The sequence below is a fragment of the Melitaea cinxia genome, chromosome 16, assembly GCF_905220565.1.
Source record: "Melitaea cinxia chromosome 16, ilMelCinx1.1, whole genome shotgun sequence".
NCBI lineage: Eukaryota > Metazoa > Arthropoda > Insecta > Lepidoptera > Nymphalidae > Melitaea > Melitaea cinxia.
This window is the reverse complement of record NC_059409.1, coordinates 3,008,409-3,027,781: the sequence shown is the minus strand read 5'-3', so window position 1 is coordinate 3,027,781 and position 19,373 is coordinate 3,008,409. Positions and strand designations below refer to the sequence as shown.

At 33.2% G+C, this 19,373-nt stretch overlaps 1 protein-coding gene across 1 annotated transcript in view; it reads right to left on the bottom strand.

Annotated features, from left to right (window-relative positions):
* Positions 1-4,653: 4,653 nt before the first annotated feature.
* Positions 4,654-19,373, bottom strand: part of LOC123660766 (ammonium transporter Rh type B-B) — a 31,982-nt gene continuing 17,262 nt past the window's right edge. The window contains exons 3-10 of the mRNA XM_045595802.1: positions 16,149-16,340; positions 14,305-14,447; positions 13,910-14,078; positions 13,605-13,717; positions 12,314-12,508; positions 11,844-12,005; positions 10,288-10,384; positions 4,654-4,882 (exon numbers count right to left, since the gene is read on the bottom strand). Of these exons, the coding sequence (XP_045451758.1) occupies positions 4,800-4,882; positions 10,288-10,384; positions 11,844-12,005; positions 12,314-12,508; positions 13,605-13,717; positions 13,910-14,078; positions 14,305-14,447; positions 16,149-16,340 (1,154 nt within the window). The 3' untranslated portion in view covers positions 4,654-4,799. The remainder of the gene's footprint in view (positions 4,883-10,287; positions 10,385-11,843; positions 12,006-12,313; positions 12,509-13,604; positions 13,718-13,909; positions 14,079-14,304; positions 14,448-16,148; positions 16,341-19,373) is intronic.

Sequence of the window (19,373 nt, the reverse complement as noted above, 5' to 3'; positions counted from 1 at the left end):
TATGTACCAGTCAAAAACAGGAATTTTCTATTGAGGAGGAGCTAAAGGATACACAGGAAGGTGACAGTGAAGACTTAAGTGAATATGAGACTGATGTTGGGGAGCATGATGAAACATACTATCCTCCACGTTCAGTAATCGGACAAGATTACACTAGCGGTATAACATTAAGGTCAAAGATAAAACAAAAAGGGAAAGACACGGGTTTTTTGTGTCTGTTTACAGATCTCGCAGATCCACAGACCGTTGAGGAGGCTTTGTCATCATCACAAGCTACGGAATGGCGGCAAGCAATGGATCAGGAATACAATTCCTTGATGAAAAATAAAACCTGGAGTCTGACAGACCTTCCATTGGGTAAAAAGGCTCTGCCGTGTAAGTGGGTCTTCAAGACAAAAACTGATCAGAATGGAAATGTTATTCGTTACAAGGCCAGACTCGTAATAAAAGGCTATGCGCAGAGAAAAGGTAGAGATTATGAAGAAACATATTCGCCAGTTGTCAGGTACACAACTATTCGTTATCTTTTTGCTTTGGCAGCTAAATATGGTTTACAAATAGATCAAATGGACGCTGTGTCTGCTTTTTTGCAGGGTGAAATTGATAAAGAGATCTATATGCAGCAGCCAGAACAGTATCGACGTGGATCTCAGGTGTGTCTGCTACATAAGTCTTTATATGGCCTTAAACAAGCTAGTAGGCTATGGAATATGAAATTAAATAATGTATTATGTGAGTTGGGAATGCATCAGTCAAAAACAGATTCATGTGTCTATTATAATATAGAAAGTAAAACATTTATAGCTGTCTGGGTTGATGATTTAATTTTATTCACAGCTCAAGAGTCTACAAAAATATTGTTGAAGGAAAAATTACAACATTACTTTGAAATGAAAGATATTGGTCCGGCAAGCGAGTGTGTGGGTCTACATATTACTAGAGATGGGGACAAGGTAATGATAGATCAAGAGAAATATATAAAAGATATATTAGCGAGATTCGGAATGTCAGACTGTAAACCTGTTAAAACACCATTTGAAGTTGGTATGAAATTTGAGAAAGAAAACAAGGATAAGAAAATGATTGAGTTTCCTTATCAACAAGCAATTGGCTCTTTACTCTATGTAGCCCAAGGTACTCGACCTGATATATGCTTTGCAGTAAATACATTGAGCAGATTTAATAATAACCCTAGTAATATTCACTGGACTGCAGTGAAAAGAATATTTCGTTATCTTCAAGGCACAAAAAATTTAAAATTAATTTATAGCAAAGATGGTAACCAAAATGTTACTGGATACTGTGATGCGGACTGGGCTAGCGATGTGTGTGACCGCAAGTCGTGCACAGGTTACGTTTTTATGTTGCAGGGTGGAGCTATTTCCTGGAGGTCACACAAACAACAGACTGTTGCTCTTTCTACGGCAGAAGCGGAGTATATGGCGATGTCTTCTGCGGCGCAAGAGGCGCTGTACTTGCAGCAGTTGCATAACGAACTTGGACAGCAGCAGAATAACCCGCTCATCATTCATTGCGACAATCAGAGTGCTGTAAAATTATCCATTAGTGATGGCTATCTTCCTAGATCTAAGCACATAGACATCCGCTATCATTTCTTGAACGATCATGTTGACAATGGGCTAATAAATTTTTCTTATGTTAAAGGTGAAAATATGCTTGCTGACAATTTAACTAAGGGCACAACTGTAGAAAAACATTTATACTGTATGTCAAAAATGGGGTTGCGTTCCACGGGAGGGTGTTAGTTAAATTGGAACGCAACCATTTTTAGTTCTATATTTTGCCATAAGGTGGCGCAATGTATCGTCTTTCCGTGTCCTAATCTCTCTGTCCTTTCCATTGTTTGCCGCTCGCTGTGTAACCGCCATTGTACATTCATTAAAGAAGTTTATTATAAATTAGTGCTTTCATTACTACAACCACGCAATTTCCCTACATATATGATCGCAATAAAATTTTATGTTTCGCTAATTCAAATAAAGAACTAACAACAAAAAAAACCTAGTACGACAAGTAAAAAGTGTGCAATTTATATACGTCAGAAGTGAAACTTCTGAAAAGTCGTAGAAAGGTAGGTCGTTGCGATTTCTCTATCGAAGATGATTGAAGTTTTTTTTTTTATCGTGACGCTTTTTCCATTTCATCGTGTTTCAAATAGCAACGGTTCTAAAAAAGTTTCACTTCAAAAAAGAGGGTAATATGTACAATCACGGCGAGAAATTTATGGAGTTAGGGGTGGGAGGGAATGTGGGTTTTTCACCCCACCGGAAAACTATTTTCGTGTAAACCCCGTTGTTACAGAGATATCGTGGTTGAAGTTTTGAGGTTCAATTTTTAAATCGGAAAAAATTAACCTACCACCTTTAAGGTTAGAGTAACGCTTGGCTCCGGCGCTGCGGGAAGTGCAGCCCTTCCACCCTTGCATGCGAAAGCACGCTCACACATGCTCCGCTCCTCTACGCATTCGTTCGCGCGCTTTCACACGGCGGGCGAGGGCTGCACTCCCTCCGCGCCTCCGGCTTAAAAATATAACACTCTAGGGGTAGGGCAGACCAAGACCACGTGGACAGTGGGGTGCTCCGATTCGGTTTTGGGTATTTTTCGAATTTCTATACCTATATTCTAGCATGCAATGTTACTAATTTTATTAGAATATTATGTCTGACGCGTTATTTTGTTTAAAAGTGTCTATTTGTCAGTCGTTAAAGGTCAGTTCGTATCATATTTTGATCTTGCAGTGAAAATCGTTTTTACGTAAATTTGTTCGAAAATAACGCGGGATAGTCGCAGTACGGAGCATGAGTACACTTACAGCAGCACCGGAATTAAGGTAGAGTCAAAAATAACAAAAATTTAACCTACGATAAAAAAAATCTACCTGTATTGTACACAGTAGCCAAAAAGAGTTCAACTGTGTACATCAAGAATGATGTAAGCAAAAACTTTAGTAATAAGATAGCGTCTCCATTTATGCCCGCGCGCTTTTGTGGACTCGCGGTTTAATCTTATTACCATGCACACATAGCGTTGTCGATATATTTTAACCCGGATACCATTATTTTTAGTCGTCATGACAGCTAGTGAAAAATATTTCTAAATACTCCCATACGATATTCAACTCTATTTTTAAGTAGGTAGAGTCGTAATAAATTAGCGATATTTGTTACAAGGTCTCAGGTGCTGCCCGAGTAAAAATTGAAGTGTAATATTCCGAATAGCGGATTTAAATACTGTACAAGTTTTGTACTTTTTTCATTCAATACACGACTATAATTTTGTGAAGAATATAGTTTTAGTCACATAACTTCTTCCATTATTGTTATTTTAGTAGATTTGCAATTTGTTTTTTTTTAATGCTCAGTATTTTAACATCAAACTTATTGATTTACGAGTGTATAAAGTTCCAAAAATATTAATGTTGTTAATATAATGTCATTCTTGTACATATATTTCGACATATAAGATGCCTGAGAATAGGCCTTTGCTTAACATTCACACGTTCATTCGTAAATAGCCTGCCAATTTTAGTTGTAATTTATGCCACACAACACGTTTCTTGTCAAATAATTGTTATTACTACAGACGTGGGTATGTTATGTACATTTTGTTTTTTTTTTGTCTTTTTTCCAATAGTAATTTATAAAAGGAAAGGAAAAAAGTTTATAAAAAGAAGAACCATTTATCATCTGGTTGTGAATAAAATATATGGTTTTATCCCAAAGAGTTGCGGTAGATCCAGATAAGCACCACTGACTTTCGAAGTACAAAATTTTGGGTAAATATCATTTCCGTATCCAGCGAAAGGAGAACATTATAACGAAATATCACCATTTTCCTAATGTAGGAAACTAAATGCCCGAGTTATGGATAATTAAAGTAGTTTAAAAAAACTAAAATAACACGCTCTTAATAATCTTAAGAAATAAATAAATCAAACTAAAAAGGAATAATCTTATCAAATTAGTGTATTGTCATCGGTCCTCGATAAGTCAACTAAGTTTAAATAAAATATGAACGTTTGAAGTGAGTAAAAATGAAGTCGAAAGGAATCGGTTACGAACATACAAATTTAGAGGTGAAGTTAATAAAAAACCGGTAAAAAAATAGTAATAAAGTTCATAAATAGATAGAGCCTTAGTAACTATTTTTTTCTCTTCTGGAGGTGTAATTCTTATGAATAATAATGGGAGAAGCATCTTATTAGTGTATATAATTGATACTGTACTTGTATATAATTGACTAGCGACCCGCCCCGGCTTTGCACGGTTGCAAAAACTATCAGTGTTCTTATATTATATTATGCATGTATTATAACATATAAACCTTACTCTTTAATTACTCTATCAATTAAAAAAAAACGCAGCAAAATCCGTTGCGTAGTTTTAAAGATTTAAGCATACATAGGGACAGAGATTTATTTATTTGTGGACACAGTTTTGGTTTATGTATTATGTTTAATTAATTGTATGTGTTTATTTTCAACTGTTTGTGTTCCTTAATAATAAAAAAAGATAAAGCAACATTGTTTTATACTACTCGTATGTAGTGATGATTGAATAGATAGGCCAAAATTATGTTTTTAGAATTTTCATACAATAATATGAACAGAGTTAAATAAAGACACAGTATGTAAAACTATATAAAAAATACAAAAACGATTTTTTTTTTATTATTCCAAAACTTACACTAGTTTACATACACGATAATAAAGGTCAGAACAAAATTTAATAATAAAAAAAACTTTAACATTTATTTTTCATATAATAGAGCGAGTATAATTACGGCAGTTCCCAATTCACTTCATCGTCGTATTTTTCGTGATCGTTGAGCGGTTCCAGTATTGGAGCGCGGGCGAGAAGACCTGGAAAAATGAAACCAATTAGGTATGTTATAAATTAAAGGAAAGTACGTAACACAGTTACTACTATGTAAACTGCCGAAGACGGGCAGCAACGTCTTAGGTGCGACAAAGCCAGCCCTGCGGCACATGAGTTCACCCATTTTTGGCGTGAACTTGTGGAGGCCTATGTCCAGCTGTGGGCTGCAATAGGCTGGAATGATGATGATGATGACGTAACACAATTTTGTTTTAAGTCATTGACGTTTTTGCTACCATCATATTATGAACAGGTATGCACTAGCGATAAACAATTTATTGTAATCAACTAACGACCTTGAGTTAGGGCACAGAAGGAAATATCCTACTCAAAATCTGGAGCAGCCTGACTGAGGAAGTGCCTTGACTTTACAGAATATCACAGCTAAATAATACTGCTTTTAAGCAGTGTGTTTCGGTGGTGAGTAAGGTGATCAAAATTGTCTTGGGGATTCGGCAACGCGCTTGCGATGCATCTCGTATTGCAGGCGTCTATAAGCTGCAAACGCTTACCAATAGGTGAGCCGTACGCTTCTTTGCCGACCTAGATGTATAAAAAAATAGCATTCCAAATACCATATAATACGTGAATTCAATAGATATATGTAGTTAAGGATTTTTTGTACACCTACAAAAAGAGGAATAATTGTACCATATATTTATTTCTGTTGTCTCAAAGGGATTCGGCAGCGTTTTCGACGAAAGCTCGCATACGGCTTGATTTATTTCGACCTTTTTAACAACTGTCGTCATATTTTAACCCATTAACTGAAAAATCTAGCAAATTATAGGCCTAAAACTTTCTCATATATCACTCTGTCTGTTGGTGAAACCACACGAAATCCCTTTCAGGACAGACAGACAAGCAGAAAGACGCGGGGATACATTTTTATAATATACAATGGTTCTTAAAGTAATTTAATAAATTTAAATTATCTGTTAACTTTGTTTGATCATATAAGATTAAAAAAAAACAAGTGTGCTTTAGACCATACGACTGAAGTAAAACTTCTTCAGCAGCAGGCCTGCACAGTGTTTTAGATATACGAAACGCAACTGGCTATGAGAGAAAGAGAGAAAGAAAATGTGTGCTCGCACTTCTCTCTCTTGCTCCGCTTACCTTGCCCGATTACACTTTTCGTCGTTACGAATTAAGCTTGTCTCACTTGTCATGCATTCATTACTTATTATAAAAAAAAACAACCATTCAGAATACATTCCGGGGTGGAACGGTCTTGAAATATACGTAATACACAAGTACAATCACAAATACAACGACAATTATTTGTATAGTCTATTAAAATATGTTTCATGTGCAGCGATCGAACCCGAATCAATCCTCCAAAGCCTCAGGCAATTGCTTAAACGACAGTAGTTACGCGTCACTTAAAAAATATTACGTCATAAAGAAAATATCTCGATATTATTTTATTATGATTCTCAAGTCGTAAGCACGAGTCAAATTACGTGGTTCGTCTAGTCTATTTCAATATAAAAAGAAAATTTTCGTTTGTTATTGTTTATTGCTGGCAAGGCGCTAATCTTAATTCCGATTTAAAAAAATCCTACCTTCTATTAAGACTGTTTATTTTAGAAAATTATGAACTGTAAATATAATGAGGAAAAGAGAAAATGAGAAATAAAAGTCAACAAAAAGCACAAGAAACGTAATTTCACAGTTAGTAATTAACTCTTCTTGACGATTTAAATTGCGGTAAAATAATTATTTTATTATTGTTATGTATATATGTTAATCAATTTAAATTGCTATATTTTTGAATTATTTATCACAATTTTTCTGATTTTTAATCGACTTCAAAAAAAGCAAGAGGTTCTCAATTCGACTGTATTTTTTTAAACATATGTCACCTTAGAACTTTTGACAGGGTGAACAGATTTGATGATTCTTTTTTTAATCGAAAGCTGGCGCTAGTCATGCAGTGTTGTTTTAAATTTGATCGAGATCTGACCACGATCCGACCTGTGCCTGCGACTTCACCCACGTGGATTAAATAAAATATTGTTCGGTTCGCAGATATACAAAATAAATAAATTTCTAAAATAAAAGTAGCCTAAGTTACTTCTTATTACATCGGCTATGTACCAGTGAACGTTCCGCTAAAATCGGTCCAGCCGTTTCAGAGATTAGCCGGAACAAATAGACAGACAGACAGTCAAAAATTACAAAAAATGTTATTTTGGTATATGTACCGTGCATCCAGCATTAAGAAAAAGCGGTTATTTTAATATTATAAACAGACACTCCAATTTTATTTATTTGTACAGATGTATAATAATGCTCATTGATTGACACTTAATTATTTTTTCGTCTACCTACGTTGTAATACTAATCCATGTAATTTAAGTCGGTTTTTTTTCGTTTGCAAGCAAACAAAAGTATTAGAAAATAATGTGTTGTTATTGTTATTTAACGCAAGTCAAGCCACGAATGACGCTTAGATATAAATTGGACGTTCGAAAATATACAGTTTTTGTAAAAATAATTAGATAACAATATGATTCTTCAGTGATAACTCATTGTATCTGACTGAAACCTTCGTTGAATCAAATTATGTTTCCGATGAGCGTCCGATTTGAGCAGGGTTTACAAACATTAATAATTGTTACGATTTCCATGTTCTGTTCGTTAAAGAGAAAATTGCCTTGTTTACAAATTTAAAATCTGAACGTAACGTAAATTACCGCTTTGCTAGAAATTACGAATAAAAATTTCAAGGACTAATCTTCCCAGTCTATTTTTAACGTTGCACGAAATACAATCGTACATCGAAAGACCTAAGGTTATTTAATTGATATTTGGACTGAGAAATTATTTTGGCGATACTATTGACATTTTATTCGACTGAACCCAATTTTTTACACGATAAACTTCTTAAAAAGTATAAATTAATAACAAGCATCCAGAAAGTCCCATAAGACTATTAAAAGATTTTCCCTCCTGCGTCCAAGTTTCCGAAAATACTTCGTTTTACGTAAAAGGAACACACCTTATCATTTATTTCGGTCATGTTCAATAAGGAAAAATAAACACGTATTTATTCTATTTTCTTTTGAATTATTTGTTTTAAATAAACTATCGGTCAAACAAAATGTAGCAATAATTTTGACATTAATTAATTTATTTGCCATAATGGCTTAGACTGGTGCCAAAAGAATGAAAGTGATTACAATCATTTGAATCGAGATACACGAAGAAGATTAATCGATGCGCTTCAGGTTAAAAACTTTTTTAATTTATGAGAATAGGAAATAAAAGTAATTTATTTCAAAATTATTCACTTATAAAAACACAAATATTGAAGTTAGAAATATATTCGCTTTACAGTCAAAGTAAGATTTGTTAATTTAAATAAATTAGCATGAACAATTCAGTTGGGTCAATTCAAGATAGATGATGGGAGTATGTTGAGTATTTGAGCAATTTAAATTTTTTCCAGAAGCAAATTAGATAATTACAAGTATTATTGTTTGAGATGTAAAATCGATCCAAATGTTAGTTGAATTGGTTGAAACTAATTTGAACAGGTTTGAGAATCAATCGTAAATTGTTTTGATTGGCTTTATTTTAACGAAGCAAATAAAATATAAGGAATACCACTGAAAACATGTTATTGATAACAATTTAGTATTCAGAATCATCTACAATTATTTAAAACTATTTTTATAGAAATAAAATAATTAACGAAATATTTAACTAAATAATAATTAACCTGAGGTTCATCTAAATTTTTATGTTTATTTATAAGGGTCGATCGATCGATTCAGCCTGTAATATCTCACTGCTGGGCATAGGCCTTTTTCTCTATGTAGGAGAAGGATTGGAGCTTGATTCACTACGCTGCACCACTGCAACTTGGCGGATATATTCTCTACTTTAAGTAACGATCGCTATCAGGTGTCTATGATGACAACCGAAACCAACCGCTTAACTTATAGCGCTCTTTGAAGGACAAATCTATAACAATAATCGAGATCAACAACTTAAAGCGCTCTCTGAAGCACAAACCGTAAATAAATATCCAAACCGAGTGAGAATCGAACCCGCAAACCGTCGATTTTTATGCGTGTATATGGCGCACGCATCACTTCACCCGAGCGGTTGTTTTTTAGAGGTATAATTTATAAATATAAACGACTAGACCTCTAAGTGTATAAATAACTAAAAACCCTTCGATCAATATATTTAGAGTCTTAAGTCGAAGATCTATAAATATACTCAACATCATTACAAAAGCTCGTAATACGACGAACACCTGTATGGATCGAATCCAAGACCGTGGGCGCAAAAGCCACGTGTCCCGATCAATATCGGGCAAAATCTTAAGCAGGAAAATCCTAGATAATTATTTGCCAAATGGCAAGTTAAATTTTATGTTTCCACCAGCTAATCGACCTAAATGCTCCATAATAAAATCAATTCGAAACAACAGAGCTTCATATTTCACCTTAAATCACCACCAAACCATCGTAAACGGAAGCATCGCTTTGAAAATGCCTGGTAAAGAATCCCTTTCATGTAACACTTTGGTATCGACCTTTGTATCAATTTACTCTATTACAGGGAAGGTTTGGGGAATCTAAACAAAGCCTCTTAAAGAGAACCCATTTATCCTTGTCCGTAATATTATTTGGCACTCAAGAGTCGAGTCATTATTTAAAGAATGTAATAAAAATAATAAGTTGAGCAATCAATCTTCGTATTTCTAATGGGTTATTGTTAAAGTCTGTCGAGGTTTCGCTTCTTGAGTTATTCTTTATTTTAAATTTGTTAAGTAATTAATTTGTTCTTAAATTGTTACAGATAAAATATTGTCTTAAGCATTTAAGACCTCTTTTTATGTATACATTTCATTTTTAATTAGACTGTAACTTTAGAGACATAGATTGTTTTTTTTTTAAATCAAATTTATAAAATGAAATTTTGTTACAAAGGTCTAATTTATTCTCGTAATCACGTAACCTCAATACACATTGAAATCAATTTATACTTTACAAGCTTGATTAAGCTTCTACCGCACAAATATTTGGGGTTTATACGTAAATTAAACGTAATTCAACAGATATAACATTTACTTTTAAAATGTTTTTCGACGCTACTTCTGAATATTAAAATTATACTATGAAGATAAAAAAAAACCTTTCGTAAATTTCATCAATAACAAAACTAACAAACCAAACACATATATCAGACATATATCAGTCGGATGTTACCATACGAACAGACGACCGTTTGTGTATCTAACAAGATATTATTTAATTATTTATTAGACGAATATTTCATTAGTAAGTTTAAAGATAAAACTGACTACATCATGGACCGGCTGTCAGTATCCGTAGATTGTAATAATATTATGAAAGTACTATCTTACCAGTAATAATACCGCCAACAGTTGAAACAGCAATCGTAACGAGTAAAGCGAAGAATTGATTTAGCGCTTGGTTTGCCGCTGTTCTGCCGGTTCCGTCCTGGAAATAATAATTACTATCAATATCGAACGAAGTAATTTGAAAACAAACTTCTACTAAGCTTAGATGATTTGATGAATGTAAGCACGTGAGCTACGCTTTTGTTTTTTAAATTTATGTATAATTAATTTTATTCGAGTAGTTTTAAGTTTTAAAATACAAATTTTACTTCAAGCTGAAAAAAATAGACTATATTTTTTTTCGTAATAGGTATTCGTAACGTATTCTATATATGAATTTTCTAAAAAAAAAAGCTAGCATTACTGTAAAAAAAGCTAGAATTCCTAATGTGGGTAACACAAAAATAAAATCTTAGATATTAAAAATAGCACGGTGTCGTCTCCTGTCAAAGATTTTCATTGTAATATGAAACTTTGAATAGTTACGGGTTTCTGTAAAGAGCTCACTATAGACGGCGCCACGGTTCGCTTAAACCAAAATTAAAAATTATCATATCGAAAATTTCGCTCGAGCGGGTGCATCGTTCCATAGCTTAATTGGCTAGAGCGCCGACACGGTACGTCGGAGACGCGGGTTCGAACCCCGCTGGAGCGGTCAATTTTTGATATGATGTTCAAAATGTTTAGCATTACTGTGATAAATAACGCTTGAATAAAACACCATCTACAGAAACTTCATTCAAAGCAAAAATAAGTTTAGTTTATATAAATACAGTATTTACTTATATTTTTGTTTAATCTTTGTTTGAATTTCACTTTTATTAAAAAAATAAATAAATAAATAAATAAATAAAAAACTTTAAATAAAGAATTTGTGTATTAGATATGTGTACCACAAAATGTTTAAACGTAAAATCTTTGCTTTGAATTTTAGGATACGGTGCTTCACATAAAAAAAATCGGTTAAGGCTTTCTACATAGTGTAGTCAAACAAACTGGTTTTGATCATGACGATGTTGACATCATAAAAATCTATTTTTATGTGTATAATATTTTCTCTCTAAAATTTAGTTTTTAAGCTTTCAGGCTATTTGGTATCTAAAAATAAATTACGAATATACTACAAAACCGTTGGACCGACGATCTACGTAAGATTGCCGGTGTAGGCTGCATGAGGATTGCGGAAAACCGGGATGTCTGGCGCGAACTTAAGTAGGCCTGTGTCCAGCAGTAGACTGCAATAGGCTGAACTAACTGACTGACTTACTGATACTACAAAACCTATGAATTCCGCATTTAATGCTCGTTATCTAAAATATAGTTTTAGGACATTTTTTTTGAGAGTATAAATGGTCTCATTTGTTATGATGCGAATACTCTTAACTCATTTGAAAGAATTGTGATTATGTATTTGAAGAACTCATCTCTTAAATGTATATGGTGCTTACTGACAAAAAAAAATTAAATTGCCATCATAATATTTCAAAAATAAATGAATAAAATGTTCAACCATATTATTTTTATAGAAAAAAAAAATATGTATCAATATTTTTACTCACATCACTCATAGCACCAAATACACCAGTTAAATCACTTCCATACTCTTCTTTAGTTGCAAGTGCAGCAAACAATACAGTCAGAAGGCCAGAGTAAACACCTGGCATGCCGTGAAGGTTGTGTACACCACAGGTATCAGGTATTCCAATTTTTGTCATTAGAGGCTACAAAAATAAAACGACTATTTAATTCATAAAATAATCAAATTTTTATAATACTGAGAATTTACTAGTATTCAAACAATAGTGCGAAATGTTTGAAAAAAATCAAAATACACTAACAGACTAAGTCTATAACAAGTCTATAAAATATGTCCTTTACAGCAGTCCTTATTAGATGGATCTTGGTTTTTTTGTAACTAAACAAAAAGTTTAAGGTGCAAAAAGTAGGAAGTAAAAAGCTGTATCGAATAAATTACACAATAACGCAAAGTTGTAAGTCTAGAAGACGTTACATTTACAAAAATACTTACTGTTAAATATCTATAACCTAATACACTCAGTATTCCAGCTCCAATCCCAATAGCCACGGCACCACCAGCACCTATGTACATGTTGCACACAGAACCAACTGCGACTCCACCAGCCAGGGTTGAATTTTGCACGTGTACCATGTCGAGTCTACCTTGATGTTTGCTGACTACTGAAGACATTACAAATGTTGAAACCTACAAAAAGTTAGTAAGATTAAATTTCTTTGGATTCTGGTCCAGTATGCAGACTTAACTGCCTATTTTTTTTAGGTAGCACTGTCCGTAGAGATATATGATTAGATTCCCTATAGGATTTGCAATTGAACCACAGTGGTAGATTAACAATAAAATAATACCAATTTGATTAATCTACTAATCCGGTTCCTGACGAACTAAAATTAAAATGACCCGAAATTCTCAAAAAAAAAAAAAACAATCCTATGTAACTGAACATTAAATAAATAAAAAAATAACATCTTAATACTTAGTACCTTAATGCCTTTGTTGTAGGTAACAGCTGACTATTATAGCTTTTTTTTGATAAATATCGCTTCAGCCTGTAATATCCCACTACTGGGCATAGGCCTCTTTCCCCATGTAGGAGAAGGATCAGAGCTTAACCCACCACGCTGCTCCAATGCGGGTTGGCGGATATATTCCCTACTATGAGTAACGTTCGCTGTCAGGTGTACATGATAACAGCCGGGACCGACGGCTTAACGTACTCTCCGAGGCACGGTGGGGAGACCCACTAGGACTGCACAAACACCCAGACCACGGCAAACACCTTTATGGCCAATACAAATGTTTGTCATGTGCGGGGATCGAACCCGCAACCGCCAACGCAACAGGTACAATTCATGACTGTAGCCGTTACGCCAACGCGGCGTCAATGTCAATCGTTTGATAAATATATATAGAATGAATACATATCCGCCAACGTACATGGGGAAAGAGGCCTATCCCCAGCAGTGCGATATTACAGGCTGAAGCGTAGCATGACATCACGCTACTTAAAATTAAGTACGTGTAAGATAGCAATATTGAAACTTTAGTCTCTCGAATGTTTAGAGCATTGTTATATAATCTTAAATGATAAATTTAATTTTTACTTGTAATACTAAATTAAAATTAGTGTGTTGAAAAAATCATATAAACCAGGTACACCAAGAAAACTTCCTCAAATGAAATAGAGAAAAATTATATGCTGTTCAGATTTGCTGTTGTCGGGATTAAAAGTTTCAGTTTCCTTTTTTATTTACATTTTTCAAGTAAGAAAATAAATACTTACAGTCGCCGCAGCAAGAGACAAATAAGTATTTATAACTGCTCTCTGATACTCAGCGTTAGAGTTCGTTAAGCCGGAATTAAACGAAGGCCAGTAAATCCACAAAAATATTGAACCTGAAAAAATATAAAAATCCTTTTGTAAACAATATTTTCATCATTCGAATGAAAATCTAAATATTTGCTTATTTGAGATACCCATAATTGTTTTGGATTTTAAAATTCAAAATAACTTTCTGAGTGGTATTAATAAATTATACGGTCCTATATCCTTATATACCTTCAAACTTAGTACTTATTATACTTTACCTATCATAGCGGTAACATCAGAGTTATAACTAGGTCCGTTTAAATCTACAGTTGGAGTTGCGGCCGGGGTGTCAGATTTAGTTTTCCTAGAACGTAGAGCCCAACTTGCTCCCAATCCAAAATATGCTCCGAACGCATGAATAGCGATTGAGCCACCCACATCAGCTGCCTGTAATTTTAATCATCTTTCAAATTACCGAGATATCAAACCCAAATATTACTGCGAATATTTCTTAAAATTGTTATGGTTCACTTATATAAATATATTTTTATAAATAAATGAAAATGAAAAACATTCATCTGATGACGAACACATAAAAATATTAGGTATATAGCAAATTTGGTCAAGCGCAAAAAAGGCTAGAGATTTACAAATAAATAACCACAAAGGATACCTTGAAAATATCAGCCACAAGCCAAAAGTTAAGGCAAGCAACAGCCACTTCGACAATGGCGATGAACAATAATTGTAATCCACTCGCTAGACCCAAAACCGCTCCGAAAGTTATAAGGACTGTTGCGGACATTATATCCGCCTCTGTGAACAAAACCGGTAATTAAAACTGCTAAAGCTTATTAAAAATTAAAATTTTCTTTTTTACATGTTAAGAACGTAAGCTGGTTAAGCCCAGGGGGAAATAATTATTTTGCTATTATGAACATATTCATATAGATGGAATCGGGCAGACTTAATTCTACGTGGTATGTAAAACAAAAATAATTTAGTTCGAGATTTAAAAATTTCGAATTTATGATATCGTTAACTCTATGTTTCCCTATATATATTAATTTCTATATACACTCAATTATTAATAATCATTCAAATAATAAACTTAGAAAAATTAAAACGGATTCGTTTATTTAAATAATAATTAAAAATCAAAAGGATAGCAATTTATTCTTTGAATTAATTGATTTCTCTCTACTATTTTGTTTTCAAAGTTCTTCAATAATAAAATCCAAATACATTTTCACTAACACATAATATTTCAACGAGAGTTCACTAAGTATTGACATGGAGTTCTCTCGGAATTAAGCATTATAGGAATCTAAGCTGTAGCTTATAGTCCATAAATAAAGGCAGGATTTACGGGACAAACAATTATTCCGGCTACGCTACAAACGTCTTGAGAAGTATCTTAAGCTGGAGCTTATTTTAACTATCCGGAAAAAACAAACATTTACTCATTTTCATTTACTAAATACACAAGCTTTTAGTAAGAATCTTGAAATTTTCTTTACACGCTTTACAATTTATCTTTTTATAGTGATAAAATATATTTGTTTATAGTTGATGTTTATACTATAGATAAAAATTACATTTACCTAATTATAGGCAACATTTTATGACGCGCCTAAAAAGATTATAGAAATCTTTATTTTTTATTTTTATTCATTACACTTTTATTTAATAAAGTAATGACGAGGGAAAGGTTTTGCTAATGATTAAAAATAAACTAATTTTAAAATAATTCTAAAGATAAACTTGAACAAACTTTATGATTGAAATCAAAGCTTATGAAGCCAAGAATACGAACTAGCATTATAGTACTAAAAATAATATTGACAGACTAAGAGTACTAAGAAATATTTTCTTAGCAGTTAAATATGAAAATAATATACTTTAAAAGCGATCTCAATGTTACAGCTGTGTTCATGTCTCGCCTCATATGGACTTTGAATATAAAATTGAATTTTATTGCCTGTCCCGTGTATCGTAGTCAGTAAATATGTGACCTCGTTCTGATAATAAGGTGACCAAATGTTTGACATATCAATGTGTTGACAAATTCTGTTAAAATATTTTGGTTTATATTTTGAAAAAAGTTTATTGAAGACGAGAATTCCTAAAACATATTACGTTCTAGCATTGGCACGATTTTGAAGTTTATACGTATATATTTTATCTTTATAAAAAAATTCATATAAATGTATGAAGCTATCTTCTCATATTCTATACGACCACTTTACTCTCAAAAGACTGCGGTAGCAGTTGAAAAATTGCTACGAAGATTGCTACGAGCTTCATTATTACTGACTTCCAAAGAGGAGTATTTACTCAAGGGGCGGTTTTATGCGTGCCTCATATCGTTTACGAAGATATTTTATCGTGGTGTTAGCGAAATTATTCAAATTTCTTTAGAATGAAAGTTATTATCTTTTGAAAAATATAACCTAATATCACCACCTGGTGTTATATATCTTTTCTTAAATATTATAAATATATATTTTTACTCACCTAGTAAACTCTCTTTGGTAACATAAATGATGTTGTCTTGCATATGGTAGAATGATTGGCAAAGTAGTGCCCATTGTATGACAAGAGCTGCCAAGAACCAGTTAAACCCAAGTGCGCTGTAGCAGTACTTTTTCAAAAACGTCATAAGAAATCCAAAACCAATGAAGATCATAACATGGGTGCCCTCGAAACCTAAAAAAAAATAATAAATTTTACATGCTGTTTCATAACCGCGACGGCTAAATGGAAAGGATAACAGGTGTAGCTAATATGGGAGGCTAAACTTTAGACTTTAGAGATTTTCATTTTACTTATTTACCTAAGAGGCGTTGTCGGATTTTCGTTGGTAATACGTTACCTAACACTCAACATAATAAAATACGACACCACGCAAATGATTGACGCACGCGATTGTGGAGAACACAATTTTTACGTCGTTGCTTATTAAGGCTTCGAAGAGTGACATCTGCGAGAATGTAACGTAATAAATTACTTTTTTAAAGTTTTTACGTTAAAAAATTTATAAACAATATTGTATATATTATGATACTAAAAAGATAACTGAAAAACGATACAAACAAATTATTCGACGATTTCATTTGGAATTTTTCCAAATTGTATCCACTGGCTGTAAATTCTCATTACGCCACATGGTAATGCATTTATAAGTTACGCTGATAACAGATTACCGGAACACAAATAAACAGTATTATTATTGCCATTAAAACCTCCGAAACGCAAGTGATGGATTAAAATATCGAAACTTTAGCGCCGATGGCTGCGATTTAATAATCAGGGCCGCAGTTTATAGGGAACGTCGATTTTACGATAATCCTGACACATTGAAAACCAAACAATATAATAACTTTTATCCGGACCCTTTTCTATTGAATATCGTTCCATCTTAATTGGTGTTTGAAAACTCTGGCGCTCAATTTAAAAACGAAACTCGTGCTCGATCGAACTGACGTTACAAACGAGACCAATAATCTATCTGACCGTGTAGAAAACAAAAATTCTAAATGAAAAATTGCGAACGAAATCGTGCTACATCCGTTAATAGGCCTCGAGGGTGTACTGGTTTAAAAAATGGCTTCATACAAAAATACGTAACATCGCAATAGGACCGTTTTTTCTTAACTACGTGAAATTTAATAAGGTATCAAAATTGTACAAGATCTCTCATAAGAAATATTGGATTAATATAGGAAATTGATGTAAATGGAAGGTAAATTGGAATAATTAAAACGATCCAAATAAAAGTAGGTAAATACCTATATATATATATATAATCTTTTTCCTTTTCAAAAACGTATTTTCATAGATTTAACCGCGGAGGTTATTTTTTTTTTCCCTAGCCTGTATCTGACAGGGTTAGTAACTTTTTAAAGTGAACACCGTATTTACTAAAACGAATGAAATTTTTTCCATTATACAGCAACCGTGAAGACATTTTCGATTATAGAACTGTTGTTAATATAATAAATAAAAAAAATCTCATACTTAATAGAACCCAGTACCTATATGAATCATTTGCCTGGGGTATGTACAAGCACAAACACTCGGAGCAGAACTAATATCTGTATAGCTGTCACAAATAATTGTCTTGTTTGGGCATCGAACCTACTATAGCTAATATATCACCTTGTTACTGTAAACACTGTCAACACATCTTCATAATTTAGGAAACAAAATTAATATATATAAATATAATATAGCATAATAATATAGTAATGTCACATTTTAACCCTGGAAATATGGCCCCTAAAGCAAACAATATTATTCAGCGTTGATGCAAAATCTCCCGAATTAATGTGATTCCACCTGACTTAAGGCTATCTGGATTTCGATCATTCATTTCATTCGTTTAACGGCTTGTTATCCACTACGCAGTGTAGCTGCGAATACTACAAATGTATGTGAAAAATATTGTATAAAATATTTTTTGTATTTTTCAATGTGTTGATTCTGTGAGCTATGAGCAGGATAGTGTTATAGTATCCTTCCATCCTCACAACTCCAGGTTCAGGGACTTATTCTGTATATGTGTATAAGTCATCTGTTAACTAAAGTATGGGAATCGTGTGTCTCAATTTTTAACAGCTTACTCGTCACACATTGTTTTTTCTTGCAAACTGTCAAAGTCGTCAAGTATAATAGTGGTTTAGTTTTCTGAATTTTGTGAAATTTCTGCGCAATTTTCTTAATTTTTCATTCTATAAGAACCGTCTATAATTTATTGGAAAACTAAATAAAAATATTAATTGTATCGGCTATGTCATTCTAAAGTTACGGCATCACCAAGGGAAACAGTGATTGTTATTTACATAAATTTTTAAGCGCCTAGGATGGTAAACAGAACTTGAGGGCAATATTATTTGGCAGCTCCAGATTTTAAGCAAAACATATACAACTGTGACCCACCTTAATTCTGACATATATAGAATATAATAGCTCTTGTAGCGTTATAAAATCTGTGGATAGCGAATCTAATATTGTTAACCCGATGAAATTACCCTGTACGCGGATAGAGGAAGATATAACCGGTAATAAGGGACGATTGTTCTGACTAAGCCTGACTTTGAAAGGTATCGGGTAACAATGAGAGGTACTGAGGAGTAATTTGTGTTTCCATTACGAACAATGATCATTCGATACTCTATTCAGACGTGACGATCCGACTGATGATAGAGGATATTGATTCAGCTTCGATTTACTGGTTACTATAATATGAAACTTTATATGATCTATCGTGTTTAGTTGTACATTTTAGCTACTTTAAATGAGGCACTATAATTATTCTAAGATTATCAAAAATATAATGTTTTGTTAAATGCACTAAACAAAATATTAGGAATATTATACAAACATTTTGGAATGATCTTTTGTATATATTTGTGGCGACATCTATCACGCGAAATACGAACGACTACAAAACTACGTAATTAGAGAAAACTGACGTATGCTACATCGCGCTATCAGAGTTTTCAAAGTGATTGAGTATATATACAAGATCCCGACAACAACCGTCGGGGCGCAGTAGCCCGCCAGACACAACACCCGTCTGGCCGGAGGATCCTCCCTTTGCGATGGCGGACGAGGAACTGAACACCTTGTTTCTCACACATCGCTAAACGGATGATTTTTTAACCTTTAAGTGAATCAATAATTGCTCACTTTAGCCTGCAATATCCAGTGGAATATCTGTATGGCTAATACAAATGT